The following is a 15,253-nucleotide window of genomic DNA, read 5'->3' as shown; positions in this document are numbered from 1 at the left end:
CGATCTGGACAAAATAACTAATACCACTTATTGGTCAAAGTCGCCTAGTCAGGAGCTTAGAGGCAAAGAGAATGATGTTTTAAACATCTTTTATATGGAACCCTTTTATTTTAAAAGACAGAATAATATACAAAATCGTGAGAAACGTTACGGACGAAAGAAAATAGCCAAGCTGACTGGCCTATATCAAGGCAAGCACGAAAGATAAAGCGATGACCACAAAACCGGTCTTAAGAACGGTACCAGAACCTTCGTAGGTGTTAATAGGAGGTACAGAAGTGGCTGCCACCGAAGCCAGTTGAGAAACGGTGGTGGCGGCCGCAGGGGATTGGGTGAGGATATTGCTGGCCATCACATTAATAGTCTTGTCTTTGGTGGATGTGATAGTGACATCGCTTTCGGGGGTCTTTGTCTCCTCGGCAACTTCTGCTGCCTCGCTTTCAGGAGCTTTTGTTTCCTCAGCAACGGCTTCTGCCTCGCTTTCAGGAGTCTTGATTTGCTCAGCAACTGCTGCCGCTGCCTCGCCAGACAATGGGCAGTAAGTGGTGTAGATGGTTTCATTTTCGGTGACGGTAGTCAAACCAGTGGTAACCTCGGCGGTCTCGCACTTGTCGTCGGAGCACGAGGTGATAGTCACCACGGTGGTGGCAATTACGGTTTGGGTGACATCTTCTCCAGCGTCAGCGTCAGCGTCGGTGTTCGCAGCCTCCGAATTTGCAGCCACTTCTCCCGCAGTCGCAGCAGCATCTTCACTGGACAAAGGACAGTAGGTGGTATAGACAGTCTCATTTTCGGTGACGGTGGTCAAGCCAGTGGTGGCCACAGTTGTGTCACACTTGTCCTCCGAGCATGAGGTGATGGTCACCACAGTGGTGCTGATGTCGGTTTCAGTAGCAACTCCGTCGCCGCCCTCGGTGAGAATCTGGGATTCGGTGGTGGTGGTATCAGCGGCCAAGGTACCGGTGTAAGGGATGGCTGAGGTGATGACGGTCTCCACCCCATCAATGGTGGTGGTATATGTGGTGAACAAGTCATAGAAGGTTGTCACATAACACTCACCGTCATGGTTGCACACCGTTTCCACCACTTCATATACGTCGGTGGCAGTAACGGTCTCTATCAGAGTGATGGTTTCTGGAGCTTTGGACTCGTTACTGGTGGTGACAGGTACGGTACTGGTAGTAACAGGCACTGGGGTAGTAGTGACAGGTGCGGAACTTGTAGTGACAGGTGCGGTATTGTTACTGTACACAAACTGAGAGGGTGCCACTGCAGCAAGGGTACATGATGGCTCTCCTGACTGACAGCTGAGCTTAAAGAAACCAGGAATGGTGGAGCTATGGGATCCAGCACTGGTGGGACTGTCATCCACTACGGAATCTCCTAACACGGGTGCAAGTATCGTCAACAACGACAACGACAACAACGATCCTTTCATATTAACAGAACTTCAAAATACAAACAGTAACAATATTTGAACTCGGATTGAGCTGGCCTTTTATACCTGACAAAATCCAGGTGGCTTCACACAGGGAACCCACCGTAAGGTGAGATATGGCATCCGATGCCAGATAATACGACCGATTTGTCCCCAATCCAGCACGTACAATGGCTGGCGTGTGTGTATAGGGTCAGCGGCGGTTGAAATAGAGGCTCATCAGTTATATATAGTACTTCATACTGACGAGTTTAACCTGCTCACTTTCCCGATGTGGTTCCTGGCCAGGTTGACACGTTCTCATTTCATGTATTTGCAGCCAGCCATCTGAGAGTTTCTCGTTTGGAGTATTTTTTCCCGCCAGCGCGGTGCGCCCAAATTCTCAATCGAGCCGACTTGCAAGCACACTCTCTGTTCCTAGTTCCATCGTGTGCAGTTTCTTAGCCCAGATCTCGTCTAATGTTAGCACCCAGGGCGTATTTGTTTTGGATATTGTTCGTGTGGCAAGGGCTTCTTACCGTCTACGTGGGTGGTATTGTGATTGGCATTTCTGATGCTTCACTGGCAGCCCTCAATGCCAGCGAGTACTCTTTGATCTATTTCTACAAGCCAGGATGTTCAGCCTGTATGGCATTAGAACCGACCTATCATCTGCTCCAGGAATATTATGATAATACCCGAGAATTCCAACTTCTTGAGGTGGATGGGTCAAATTCCGACACCTCACAGCTCAAGCGCCAGTTTGGGATTCAGTCCTATCCCTCGGTGTTTTTGTACAGTGCTACCACCCAACAGGCACTCAAATACACGGGCCTGCGCAATCAGTTGGGGCTCATAAATTTTATCAACGACCACACACCTGTCATCAACCGTGACATCGAAAGTAATATCAAGCCATTTGATTTGTCACTTCCGCTTCAAAATGACCTTGTGGTACTCTCGATGAGTTATATGCCCACTTTTGATGAATATGAGTATCCGTCACACTTCTTCCAACAGATGTCGTACGATTACCCGTATAACTTTCACGTTTTATTTGTGGATCAAATGGAGACAGGCGACTTTCTAGAGCGCTACAGGATCAGCAATTACCCCTCGGCGATCTACTTCCGTACCCCGGAAAATATCAAAAGCTTCAAGACTCTTAGCGTCAACCATGACCACGGAGATAAGTTGGGAGAGGTGGGGGCGGTGGAGTTTGTGCAGAACATTGATCTGGATGAGTATGGTCGATGGTTCACGAGTCGAGCCGAGCTTGTGGAGTACGCAGACGGGCAACAGTATGAGTTTGTGGAGGACAAGCGGTATGGAATGCATGTCCGGGCCCATGGAGGGGGTGATGATGAAGAGGACTATGAGAAGATGGTAGGAGAGATGGGGATGTAGATCCTGTGGCTGTCGCATCCATGTCTTGTCCCACCTCTTGTCGCACCTATGGGTTGCCGCATTCTTATGTCGCATTCTTATGTCGCATTCTTATGTCGCATTCTTATGTCGCTCCCATGTCGCTCCCATGTCGCACGTCTTTGTCGCTCTCATGTCCCTCGCCATGTCGCTCGCATTCAACGCTCGCCCACTTGCTTTCTGACACCACAACCATGAACGTCTTTAGATTCCTAGGTGATATGTCACATTTGGCCGCCGCCTTCATCCTCTTATTCTCAATCGAAAAAAACCGCTCCATCAAGGGCTTGTCCATCAAAACTCAGGCATTGTATGCCGTGGTGTTCGTCACCAGGTACCTCGATGTTTTCAAATTCAGCTCGTTTTACCTCACAATAATGAAGTTGTTTTTCATCGGCTCTTCTTTGTACACCGTGTACATCATGGCCACCAAATACAGAAAAACCATCCAGGAAGACTTTGATCAGTTTCCTGTCAGGTACCTTGTGCTCGGATCGGTTTTCATGGCGTTGGCGTTTCCTCGCAAGTATCGTGCTGGAGAAATGATCTGGACCTTCTCGTTGTGGTTGGAGAGCGTGGCGATCTTGCCGCAGTTGTTCATATTACAAAGAACAGGTGAAGCTGAGAACATCACCACCCATTACATTTTTGCTTTGGGGTTGTACAGAGCATTGTATATTCCCAACTGGTTTTATCGGTATTTTGCCGAAAACCGTCTTGATACTACGAGTATTTTACTGGGGTTGGTGCAGGCGGTGATCTATTCTGACTTTTTTTACATTTACTATACGAAGGTGATGCACGGCAAGAGGTTTTCGTTGCCGGTGTAGGAAATTGAAGACGGCACAAAGATATAGAGTGCACGAAAATATAAGGAAGGAGGTAAACGTAGGTGGCTTGTACGGTATTGCATATGTTATATAGTAATTATAACCGTTTGGTCAATTTGTTCAATATAGTAATTTACCATTGGGTCTCATTCCATATAATACTCATACCATTGGGTCTCATTCCATATAGTACTCATACCATTGGGTCTCATTCCATATACTCATACCATCGGGTCTCATTCCATAACCCTCTCAGTGCTCTCATTCTTACTCTCGTTATCTTTGCCTATGGCATTCTTAATCGTTTATTCTACCTAATCTTCAATACTCCCTAATCTCTCTTCAATGGAAAGTACTCCACCCGTACCCCCTCCTTCGTGACTATATGGATCTCTAATCCATCACCCACTTGAATATGTCTTTCGGTGGCCGAAGAAAACGCATCCTTCACCAACTCCAACACCTCATCCAACTCCAAGTACCGCAATGGCTTCTTTACCTTCCCGTCACTATCTGGCTCGTACTGGTTCTTGAAATTCACTTGGTTATCCAAGAATGGCATAATCAAACTCGAAGCTGAACCTCCTGCCCTACACTGTTCACGCTCATAAGAACCCACCGGGTCAAACGAGTAAACACACCCCTTTCCCTCGTCGTCCAATCCCGCAATCAAGGTGCTGACGTAGTACGGGAAAAACCTCTTTCCGTAAAGTAAATGACGGATATACCTAGCAGCACTTTGAATGGAGAATCTCTTGTCATTATGGTCAAATTTGTACCATTTCAACTGGGTCTTGAAGCTGTTGATTAAGGCCTTTCCGTCGGCCGCAAACCCGTTGGCGGTCATGACGATGTCGTCGCCCACGTTGAAAATCTTGGGTTCATACCGAGAATTGATCGAGTACCCTTCAACATGTCTGGTATCACCCGCCAACACCGCGAAATCCTTACCGGCAATTCCAAGGACCGTCCCCCCATTGTCCGAGTAAGGGTTGAATCTATGTTCAATGGGCGTGGCGTGTGTTTCTGCTGAGTATTCTGATGCAATGGTGGTGTTCATGTTGCCACTGGTGAAGAAGTGGCGACAAGTGCGCGAAGTCAGATAATGTACTCGCCCACTCGCGCCCTCGCGCCAAATGTCGCAACTGCAATAATTTCCAACTTGCCCTACCATGATCTGTCTCCGGTCCACCCGTCTATTCAGGTCTGTACCCTTAAGAACTCCTATTCGTTCCATGATCACCTCCCACGCCGTCATGATCCGTCAGCATGGCGAGCCTGCCGACGTCTTGTTCACCCAATCGTATACCATTGATGATGAGCATTTGGCTCCTAATGCCGTGATCGTCAAAGTGTTGGCATCTCCCATTAACCCCAGTGACATCAACCAGATCCAAGGTGTATATCCGTCCCAGCCGCAGAAAACCACCCAGTACGGCACCAGCTTCCCGTCGTTTGTGTGTGGTAATGAGGGGCTTTTTGAAGTGGTGAAGGTGGGTGCCAGTGTCACTTCTGTTGCTCCAGGAGATTGGGCATTGCCGCTCCGGGTGTGCAGTGGCACCTGGCGCACGTACGCCGAGTTCTCTGACGACGTGTTGTTCAAGATCCCCAGCCCAGCCCAGTCTACTGCCAGGGGGAAAACCCCGTTGACGCTTCAGCAAGGTGCGGCCTTGACCGTCAATCCGCTCTCCGCGTACTTGATGTTGACCCACTTTGTAGAGCCCAAGCCAGGGAACTGGTTCATTCAGAACGGTGGCAATTCGGCGGTCGGCAAGTTTGCGTCGCAGATGGGCCGTCTTTTGGGGTTGAACTCCATTAGTGTCATTCGTGACAGACCCAACTTGGACGAAGTTAAACAGCAGTTGCACGACACTTACGGGGCCACGCACGTGATCACCGAGGAGGAGAATAACCTGCGTGAGTTCAGTGGCGTGGTCAAGAAGTGGTTGTCTGAGTCGGGTGGCCTGTTGCAATTGGGCTTGAACTGCGTGGGAGGAAAGTCTTCGACCGGCGTGGCACGAAAGTTGCAGGACAATGGGATCATGTTGACATACGGCGGGATGTCGTTCCAGCCGGTGATTTTGCCCACGTCGTTGCATATTTTCAAGAACATTACAAGTGCTGGGTTTTGGTGTACGCGGATTGTAGAGGAGAATTTGCAGTTAAAGAAGGAGATTTTGGAGAAGATTATTTCGTGGTACGAGGACGGTGAGCTTTTAGAGGCGGCGTCGACGGCCAGCGAGTACACTGGGGGTGATTTGGCGAGCTTTTATAGTGAGAGGATTGCTGACTCTAAGAGTGGTAAGCAGGTGGTGGTAAACGCGGTGGAGTAGAGCGGGAGATGGTGCGACCCAGGAAGTGCTTGTGATGAATACCGCGACCGCTGTCGGTTCTACCACCGTGATTCTACCACCGCTGTCCGTTACCACCAGGGTACCACCGCTGTCCGTTCTACCGCCATCCGCTCCGCGGTCTCATCCGCCTATATACAATAAACGGTCGCCATTTGCAACTCGGGGTAAGCTTCCATCACAGGCCACCGGCCCGTGGTACTTCTCGATCCGCCCACGCTCACAACTACTCTTCATCTGACCCATACACCCACTAACTCTGGCCCATACACCCACCATCAACCTCGTCACCCGTCTTACGTCCCCACTCTCCCACCGTCCCGCTCCCCGGCTCTCCCACTCTACTATACATCGGCTCCTATACCGGCCCCGTATGCACCTCAGAAATCAAATCAAAAGCTTCAGGCCCGCTCGGCGGACGCCGAGCAAACCGGGATGCCGTTATCAATTGGCCGGTGCACGCCCCCTCCGCCTAGCAGTTAGTAATTGACTCTCGTTCCACCTTTGTATAAAACCACCTTGATCCGGCGCCGAAATCTATTTACCAATCCATACCCCTGCTGTCCACTCCACAAATGTCCTTTGCTTTGGCGTCTAAAAACGTTCTTCTCGATGATCACCTTGTGGCAGCCACCATCATCTACTCCCAACAAACAGGTAAGATCCTTGATATCCACCACCAAATTCTCCCCCGCACGGACCCAGTGCTAGCGTTATACCACGTCGCGCCCGAGAACTACCGCGACGTGACGCCGCTCATCGTAATGCCCGGGTTGGTCGACGCCCACGTCCACTTGAACGAGCCCGGCCGTACCGAGTGGGAAGGGTTCGCCACCGGCACCCAGGCAGCCGCGTCGGGCGGTGTTACCACCGTCATCGACATGCCCTTGAACGCGATCCCGCCCACCACCACCGTGGAAAACTTTCTCCTTAAAATCTCCGCCGCCGCCGGTAAGTGCTACGTCGACGTGGGCTTCTGGGGTGGCTTGGTCCCCGATAATATCGACTCGTTACGTCCGTTAATTCGTATGGGTGTTCGTGGTTTTAAATCATTTTTAATCGAGAGTGGAGTGGAAGAGTTCCCAGCCATTAAGCCTAAACACATTCTACGGGCCATGAAAGAAGTGGACGGTTTAAAAACCCTTTTGATGTTCCACGCCGAAATGCAGCCCAATGTCCAGGACGGGCCCGCCATAATGGTGCACCAGGTGGAAAACAAAACCCCCAAATTGGTGCCCAACGAGAACAGGCCCAATTTTTATTTGGACGAAAGCGACGATAGCGATGAGCACTCTCACAAGCAGCGCAACATCGATGATTTACTCAACGACTCATCCAACGACACCTCCGACATCGACTCCATCAACGGGGTGGGTAATGACATTGAAGATTTTGATCTTGGGATGTCAGCATCGTTCATCCACAGGGCCCCCAAGCCGGTAGTGGACTTGTTGAGCCGGCAGCACGGTCCTCGCGGTGAGTACGAAAATGTCCGCTTCCCCCACCGCCCCGCCGGCTCCATCGACCGCAGCGGCTTGACGGACGAACAGGCCAAGGCATTGGCCAAGTCCCCGTACCTCGCGGGGTCCGAGCCCATCTACGGTCGGTTTGCGCGTATGGCCCACCACCACGACCTGCTCGCGCCTGGCGACGACCCTAAATCTCCTCTTTTAATGGCCCAGCGTGAGGACAAACTCTTGGAGAACATCGACCCCACGTCGTATGCGTCGTTCCTTGCGTCTCGTCCCGACTCGTTCGAGACCACTGCCATTGCCGAAATCATCAATTGCTCCACCATGATTCCTACGGTTCCGTTGCACATTGTCCATTTGGCCACCCACGAGGCCATCCCCTTGATTAGGGCTGCCAAGGCCCAGAACTTGCCGATTTCAGCCGAAACATGCTTCCACTATTTGCTGTTTTACGCCGAGAACATCCCTAAATGTTCCACCCATTTCAAGTGCTGTCCTCCCATCAGGACTGATGATAATAGAAAATTATTGTGGAAGGCTTTGCGGAACGATATCATCACCACCGTGGTGTCGGACCATTCTCCCTGTACGCCAGATTTGAAGGGCTTGGAAAAAGGAGATTTTTTCGAGGCCTGGGGAGGTATTGCTTCCGTAGGCTTTGGCTTACCGATCATGTACACCGAAGGGTTGAAGTTGTACCCTCCCATCACCATTGCCGAGATCTCCAAGTGGTGCTCTTGGAACACCGCCAAGCAGGTGGGTTTGTCTCACGTCAAGGGGAAGATCGCCGTAGGATACGATGCTGATTTCGTACTTTTCAATCCAGATATGACGTACGCAGTGGAAAACCAAAAGACTTTTTTCAAGAACAAGCTTACCGCTTACCATGGAATGAAGTTCAAGGGGAAGGTCATGGAGACGATAGTGAGAGGAAACTCAGTGTTTGCATTTGGAGAAGGTCATTCGTCGGAGCCTATGGGAAGAATGATCTTAGAGCCTAGATTTGACTAGAGATGTATCATAATATATATGGTCAGAACTTCGGCCAACTTGGATATTGGGTAAATGCGTTATATATTTCATCAGTTTTATTGTGCCTGTTTTTCGCAGCCAGTTCCAAATCATGCAGCATTTATGGATTCTGCAGAAATTAGCCCTTGCAAATCTACTAAATTACTTTTAACACCAAAAACCACCAAACTTACTAATAAAGTCACTACATATCCCAGCAGCCACCACGATTTTTTTCTGAATTTTTGGCCACCTCTGACCCCCAAACTATGCAACTATCAACCCCGATAAGCAGATAACGGTCCGCAGATAATGGTCCGCGGATCAACAAGACGCACGTGACCCTACCACAGCACCACCACAGCCAATCGAGCAGCATGTGCAGCCAATCCACAAAAGTCAACCTATAGCTCACACACGGCCCATTTTCAAAAGAAAACTTCAATCGCTCAACTCTTCACCAGCCAATTCCCTTAATTTTCAACCTACGTACTCGCTAATCAATTCATATATTGTCCACATATATTCCTACACCAAAAACCAAACATAACACCGTAATCGTAACTAATACAGATCGTTTTTAGAAGCGTTCTTCTTAAACAAAGGAGACTGGTTCACTGCCCGCAAACGATACTCCTTGAAGGTTTTGAAGCTATTGCCAAACTCCATGGGTCTAAACTTGACACTAGAGGGAGTTCTGGCGAGGTTGGTTGTGGTCGACTTAATCAAGTTGACAGGCTGCTTGTTAAAAGATCTTACAAATGCTCTATTCATAGGTACTAGAGAGGAAGAGAACAAAAAAAATTACAATGTCAGGGAGAGTGGAGTGCTTTTAAGTTGCCGAAGGCAAAATTTTTCTGACCCACACATTTGCGATCTAGGAAATGCGAGATCAGGCGACAATTGTGAAGCGATTGAGGCCTAATTAAGGCGATTCCTGGTGCTGGAAATCACCAGCGTCTCGATACCTTGACTATCGTCAAGGCATAACCAGTCCGAAGACCCACCACCCTTCACTTCTATGGTGTCGACATCTGGTCTGCTAGCATTTCCTTTATCACTAGACTGCAACGTTCCTGTGGCACGCAATGATTCGACAGATTGCGCAGTGATAACAGTCGGGCATTAAATCGCGAAGTTTGCCCTACTTAAAAAAAAGTGCCGTTACCGGCAAATTGGGAGTGTGGGAACCTCAGGCCCTTTTATAGTTCTAACCCCCGGAATTCAAAAGGCCTGAGTCAGAGGTGTGTTCCATGTCCCCGAAGCCACTAGATGGGTGAATGGAGAGATGGGGGTCATCGGCGATTCAATGGTCCGAATAACGTCTTGTAACGGTCCCAGGTCTACTCAAACACTTGGGTCACTAGCGCCATGCGGCAGACAGCCTGGGGCGGTTCCTCGGTAATTTGGCGGTGACTCAGGTTCGACCTTGAGGTTATCCGTGAAAATTTTCATTTATGCAAGACTGATTGAATCATCTGCACCTGGCGAGTGCGGACCTTGAGATCCATATGGATATAGCCCCTGCAATTATAGAGTTATGGGGTTCGGATAGAAACAGCGAGATTGGACCGAACTTCAGCTTCATATCCATACCAATTTTGCCTACAACTTCATCGGGGATGGGGTGGACTTTGTTTTTTCGCTCAAAGCTTCGGAGTTTTCAGACGCACATATAAATTCATCCCTTTTCCCGCCCTCAGTTCTCCAGATTTTACATTTTTTTCTCATCAACCTCCCCCTGATATATGAGTTCTTTAGTGCCATCGGTTTCGGAAGAACAGAAGATCAACCAGATGAGGAGAAACTCCTCGGTCATGGGCTCCTCGTTGTCCAAGATCTTGGTTGCCAACAGAGGTGAAATCCCCATCCGTATCTTTAGAACCGCCCACGAATTGAGTTTGCAAACCGTTGCCATTTACTCCCCTGCTGACAAGTTGAGTTTGCATCGGTTGAAGGCCGATGAGTCGTACGCCATTGGTAAACCAGGCCAATTTTCCCCCGTACAAGCGTACTTGCAAATTGATGAAATTATCAACATCGCCAAGCTCCACAACGTCAATATGATCCATCCTGGTTACGGTTTTTTGTCGGAGAACAGTGAGTTTGCCAGAAAAGTTGAGGAGGCCGGCATTGTGTGGATCGGACCTTCGTGGAAAACAATTGACGAGGTCGGAGATAAGGTCAGTGCCCGTACCTTGGCCATCAAGAACGACGTGCCTGTGGTTCCCGGAACCCCTGGGCCCATTGAGTCGGTTGAAGATGCCACCAAGTTTGTTGAAAAGTACGGGTATCCCGTCATCATCAAGGCGGCGTTTGGAGGTGGTGGTAGAGGTATGAGAGTGGTCAGAGAAGGTGACAGTGTGGAAGATGCTTTCAACAGAGCCGTCAGTGAAGCCAAGACTGCCTTTGGAAACGGTACCTGTTTTATCGAACGGTTCTTGGACAAGCCCAAGCATATCGAGGTGCAATTGTTGGGTGACAACTATGGTAATGTGATCCATCTTTTTGAAAGAGATTGCTCGGTGCAAAGAAGACACCAAAAGGTGGTGGAAATTGCTCCGGCCAAGAACTTGCCTCGTGAAGTTAGAGACGCCATTTTGACCGATGCCGTCAAGTTGGCCAAGTCCGTCAACTACAGAAACGCTGGTACGGCCGAATTCTTGGTAGATGAACAGAACAGACACTATTTCATTGAAATTAACCCCAGAATTCAGGTTGAACACACCATCACCGAAGAAATCACCGGGGTCGATCTTGTAGCGGCCCAGATCCAGATAGCGGCCGGTGCGTCTTTGCTGCAATTGGGTTTGTTACAGGACAAAATCACTACCAGAGGGTTTGCTATTCAGTGTAGAATCACTACCGAAGATCCCACGAAGAATTTCCAACCTGATACCGGAAAAATCGAGGTGTACAGATCTGCTGGTGGTAACGGAGTGAGGTTGGACGGTGGTAATGGTTTTGCCGGATCCATCATCTCTCCTCATTATGATTCGATGTTGGTGAAATGTTCTTGTTCTGGTTCAACTTTTGAGATTTCCAGAAGAAAGATGTTGAGAGCTTTGATTGAATTCAGAATCAGAGGTGTTAAAACCAACATTCCTTTCTTGTTGGCGTTGTTGACCAACGAGGTGTTTATCAAAGGTGACTGTTGGACTACGTTTATCGACGATACTCCTTCGTTGTTCCAGATGATCACTTCTCAAAACAGAGCCACCAAGTTATTGAACTACTTGGGTGATTTGACTGTGAACGGTTCTTCTATTGCTGGTCAAGTGGGCTTGCCTAAGTTGGACACGGAGGCCTTGATTCCCGATTTAACCGATCCATCTACGGGTGTTGTCATCGACTTGCACAACCAGGTGGTTCCTCCAAAGGGATGGAGAGATGTGTTGTTGAAAGAGGGTCCCGAAGGCTTCAGCAAGAAGGTTAGAAACTTTGACGGAACCTTGATCATGGATACTACCTGGAGAGATGCCCACCAGTCTTTGTTGGCTACCAGAGTTAGAACCATTGATTTGTTGAACATTGCTCCAACCACTGCACATGCTTTGAGTGGTGCCTTTGCCTTGGAATGTTGGGGTGGTGCCACTTTCGATGTGGCCATGAGATTCTTATACGAAGACCCATGGCAAAGATTGAGGAAGTTGAGAAAGTTGGTGCCCAACATCCCCTTCCAAATGTTATTAAGAGGAGCCAATGGTGTAGCTTACAGCTCTTTACCAGATAATGCTATTGATCAATTTGTCAAGGAGGCCAAGGAAAATGGAGTTGATATTTTCAGAGTATTTGACGCTTTGAACGATTTGGACCAATTGAAAGTCGGTATCGACGCTGTCAGGAAAGCTGGAGGTGTTATTGAAGCCACTGTTTGTTACAGTGGTGATATGTTGCAAATAGGTAAGAAGTACAACTTGGAATACTATGTTGATATGGTTGACAAGATTGTGGAGATGGGAACTCACATTTTGGGTATTAAAGATATGGCCGGTACTTTGAAACCAAAGGCTGCCACTCTTTTGATTAGTGCCATCAGAAACAAGTACCCACACTTGCCAATTCATGTTCACACTCACGATTCTGCTGGTACTGGTGTGGCTTCCATGGTGGCATGTGCCAAGGCTGGTGCCGATGTTGTTGATGCTTGTTCCAACTCCATGTCTGGTATGACTTCCCAACCTTCTATAAACGCCATTTTGGCTTCGTTTGAAGGGGACATTGAAAGTGGATTACAAACATCAATGGTGACCCAATTAGATCACTACTGGTCTCAAATGAGATTATTATACGCTTGTTTCGAAGCCGACTTAAAGGGACCTGATCCAGAAGTGTATCAACATGAAATTCCTGGTGGTCAATTGACCAACTTGATTTTCCAAGCCAGTCAATTGGGTCTTGGTGCTAGATGGTTGCAGACCAAAGAAGCTTACAAGGTGGCAAACCACTTATTGGGAGATATTGTCAAGGTTACCCCCACTTCCAAAGTGGTTGGGGATTTGGCACAATTCATGGTTTCTAACAACTTAACCGAAGAAGATGTCACCAAGTTGGCCGGTGAGTTGGACTTCCCAGATTCAGTGTTGGATTTCATGGAAGGTCTTATGGGTACCCCTTACGGAGGATTCCCAGAGCCTTTGAGATCCAATGTATTGGGTAGCAAAAGAATCAAGTTGGACGGAAGACCAGGTTTGTACTTAAAGCCTATTGACTTTGCCAAGGTTAAAGAAGAATTGTCATCCAAGTATGGTGCCAACATCACCGAAAGTGATATTGCTTCCTACATTATGTACCCTAAAGTGTTTGAAGCCTTCAAGAAACAACTCGAGAAGTTTGGTGACTTGTCTGTACTCCCTACCAGATACTTTTTAAAGCCATGTGTCATTGGTGAATCTATTGAAGTTGAAATTGAACAAGGTAAGACTTTGATCATCAAGTTGTTGGCAGTTGGAGAAATCAGTCAACAAAGTGGTACCAGGGAAGTGTTCTTTGAATTGAACGGTGAAATGAGATCCGTGACCATCGAAGACAAGACGGCTTCTGTTGAAACCAAAACCAGACCAAAGGCCTCTCAACCAAACGATGTGGGTGCACCAATGGCTGGTGTTGTGGTGGAAATCAGATGCAAGACTGGTCAAGAAGTCAAGAAGGGTGACCCAGTTGCCGTGTTGAGTGCCATGAAAATGGAGATGGTTATCAGTGCTCCAGTTTCTGGTAAGATTGGTGAAGTGTTAATTAAAGAAGGTGATAGTGTGGATGCTGCCGACATGATCACCAACATCTTGAAGTAGTACATGACTCGTGTATTGATTTGACTTTTGGATATTTATTATAGTATAGTAATATAATGTTGAGTATAAGGTACAGTAGTCAGTTAGATAGTGTTGTGTATGGTACAGTAGTACTATATTTGTTGTGTATGGCACAGTGGTATAGTAATTGTTGTATATGGTACAGTAGCATTGGTTCTATATTCTTCTTCTCTTGGTGTCATCCTGCTCTAAACGGTCAGCCAACTGCTCATTCTCTCGTTCCAACTCGTTCAACTGCCTCTTCAACTCAGCTTCTTCTGTGAGTTTCTTGTCCAAGTCTATGTCCTCACCATTCCAGTTGGAATTGCTGATAATGTCTTTGGTATAGGTGGTTTGACTTAAGATCTGAACCCATTTGAAAAGAAGTTCGTTGGTGTTATTAATGGATCCGTGCACCTTGTGAATATCGCTGTTGGCGGTTTGGATTGTACTTACCAACTTGCCCACTACCAGGTTGATCTGAGTCAACTGGGCCAATTCTCGTTCCAAAGCGACTTGTTTGCTCATGTTGTTGATGGAGACTTGCAACGCGCGTTGGATTTGTGCGGGAGACTTAATAATTATCTGCAGGCAACCACCACAACTTTGCAGTAAAAGCTGGAAGGAAAACATTCGGTTGGGTAAGGTTTTCTAGTTAGCGTTGTGAGGTGTTTCTTGTCTTTGAAAATTGATTAACAACATACTTTGTAAAGTAGTATTCCAATTAATGGTAAAATATGACCATTAGTGAAGTTTGGGATTTGCAATTGGGATTCGCAAAGTTGTACGAATATTGAAATTCTCACACAACGCATGTCAGAAGCAAACGCCATAACGGGAGACGAGCTTCCCACTCGGTGGGAAATCGAACTTGAGTTCGTCCAGTCTTTAGCTAACATCCAGTACTTGAGTTATTTGGCCCAAAACAATTACTTGAACAACCCGGAATTTCTTAATTATCTCGAATACTTAAACTACTGGAAACTGCCTGGTTTTGCAAAACACTTGGTTTATCCCAACTGTCTTCACATTTTAACGCTTCTACAGAACGAGGAGTTCCGCAAAAATATCGTGAACCCCGACTTCATCAACACGGTGATGAATGATATGGTGAAGAGATGGAGAGATAGTGATGTTGCTGAAGAGAAGCTAGAAGCTCCAGAGAACAGCGCCAACGGGACAGAAAATGGAGCCATGGAGATAGATAACGTCGGAACAGAGAATGACCGAACAGAAAATGGAGAAGCTTTGAAAAATGGACTGTAGCTGAAAGGATGAAGTGTAAAGCACACAGACAGACACGAAAGGACCGGATATACTTCAAAACGGATAACCATTGCCTCACGTCACTCGATGGGTACAGCTGGGTTTTAATATCTCAGTATCAATCTGTGTGCATCGCATGACCATTGTACAATAATACCGTTCCAGTTCTTGGATTTTGTGAAGCCGAGTA

The 15,253-nt window shown here is 47.7% G+C and overlaps 9 protein-coding genes across 9 annotated transcripts; 6 read left to right on the top strand and 3 right to left on the bottom strand. All coding sequences in view use genetic code 12, as the record gives it.

The window, feature by feature from the left end:
- Nucleotides 1-181: 181 nt before the first annotated feature.
- On the bottom strand, nt 182-1,438 carry PGA62_1 (Flocculin type 3 repeat; the record flags this gene model as incomplete). The annotated part of the gene is made up of 1 exon (XM_066157407.1): nt 182-1,438. The coding sequence occupies one exon, from the start codon at nt 1,436-1,438 to the stop codon at nt 182-184; it is 1,257 nt and encodes a 418-aa protein (XP_066013504.1).
- Nucleotides 1,439-1,897: 459 nt separating this feature from the next.
- On the top strand, nt 1,898-2,824 carry PSN45_000154 (uncharacterized protein; the record flags this gene model as incomplete). Its single annotated transcript, XM_066157406.1, has 1 exon — nt 1,898-2,824. One exon carries the CDS (start codon nt 1,898-1,900, stop codon nt 2,822-2,824), a length of 927 nt encoding a protein of 308 aa, XP_066013503.1.
- A 212-nt stretch (nt 2,825-3,036) lies between these two features.
- ERD2 (endoplasmic reticulum retention protein) lies at nt 3,037-3,672 on the top strand (the record flags this gene model as incomplete). The annotated part of the gene is made up of 1 exon (XM_006688648.1): nt 3,037-3,672. One exon carries the CDS (start codon nt 3,037-3,039, stop codon nt 3,670-3,672), a length of 636 nt encoding a protein of 211 aa, XP_006688711.1.
- Nucleotides 3,673-4,003: 331 nt separating this feature from the next.
- PRE7 (Proteasome subunit beta type-6) lies at nt 4,004-4,732 on the bottom strand (the record flags this gene model as incomplete). The annotated part of the gene is made up of 1 exon (XM_006687591.2): nt 4,004-4,732. One exon carries the CDS (start codon nt 4,730-4,732, stop codon nt 4,004-4,006), a length of 729 nt encoding a protein of 242 aa, XP_006687654.1.
- A 112-nt stretch (nt 4,733-4,844) lies between these two features.
- On the top strand, nt 4,845-6,005 carry ETR1 (mitochondrial 2-enoyl thioester reductase; the record flags this gene model as incomplete). The annotated part of the gene is made up of 1 exon (XM_006687590.2): nt 4,845-6,005. One exon carries the CDS (start codon nt 4,845-4,847, stop codon nt 6,003-6,005), a length of 1,161 nt encoding a protein of 386 aa, XP_006687653.2.
- A 593-nt stretch (nt 6,006-6,598) lies between these two features.
- Nucleotides 6,599-8,506, top strand: DAL1 (Allantoinase; the record flags this gene model as incomplete). Its single annotated transcript, XM_066157405.1, has 1 exon — nt 6,599-8,506. One exon carries the CDS (start codon nt 6,599-6,601, stop codon nt 8,504-8,506), a length of 1,908 nt encoding a protein of 635 aa, XP_066013502.1.
- A 1,748-nt stretch (nt 8,507-10,254) lies between these two features.
- On the top strand, nt 10,255-13,797 carry PYC1 (pyruvate carboxylase; the record flags this gene model as incomplete). Its single annotated transcript, XM_006687588.1, has 1 exon — nt 10,255-13,797. The coding sequence occupies one exon, from the start codon at nt 10,255-10,257 to the stop codon at nt 13,795-13,797; it is 3,543 nt and encodes a 1,180-aa protein (XP_006687651.1).
- Nucleotides 13,798-13,974: 177 nt separating this feature from the next.
- On the bottom strand, nt 13,975-14,325 carry PSN45_000148 (uncharacterized protein; the record flags this gene model as incomplete). The annotated part of the gene is made up of 1 exon (XM_006687587.2): nt 13,975-14,325. One exon carries the CDS (start codon nt 14,323-14,325, stop codon nt 13,975-13,977), a length of 351 nt encoding a protein of 116 aa, XP_006687650.1.
- Nucleotides 14,326-14,610: 285 nt separating this feature from the next.
- Nucleotides 14,611-15,063, top strand: SOH1 (suppressor of hpr1; the record flags this gene model as incomplete). The annotated part of the gene is made up of 1 exon (XM_006687586.2): nt 14,611-15,063. One exon carries the CDS (start codon nt 14,611-14,613, stop codon nt 15,061-15,063), a length of 453 nt encoding a protein of 150 aa, XP_006687649.1.
- Between the last annotated feature and the right edge of the window lie 190 nt (nt 15,064-15,253).

This window comes from Yamadazyma tenuis, chromosome 1 (genome assembly GCF_029203305.1).
Source record: "Yamadazyma tenuis chromosome 1, complete sequence".
NCBI classification, from domain to species: domain Eukaryota; kingdom Fungi; phylum Ascomycota; class Pichiomycetes; order Serinales; family Debaryomycetaceae; genus Yamadazyma; species Yamadazyma tenuis.
The sequence above is the reverse complement of the archived record's forward strand: the minus strand, read 5'-3'. Positions and strand labels throughout refer to the sequence as shown.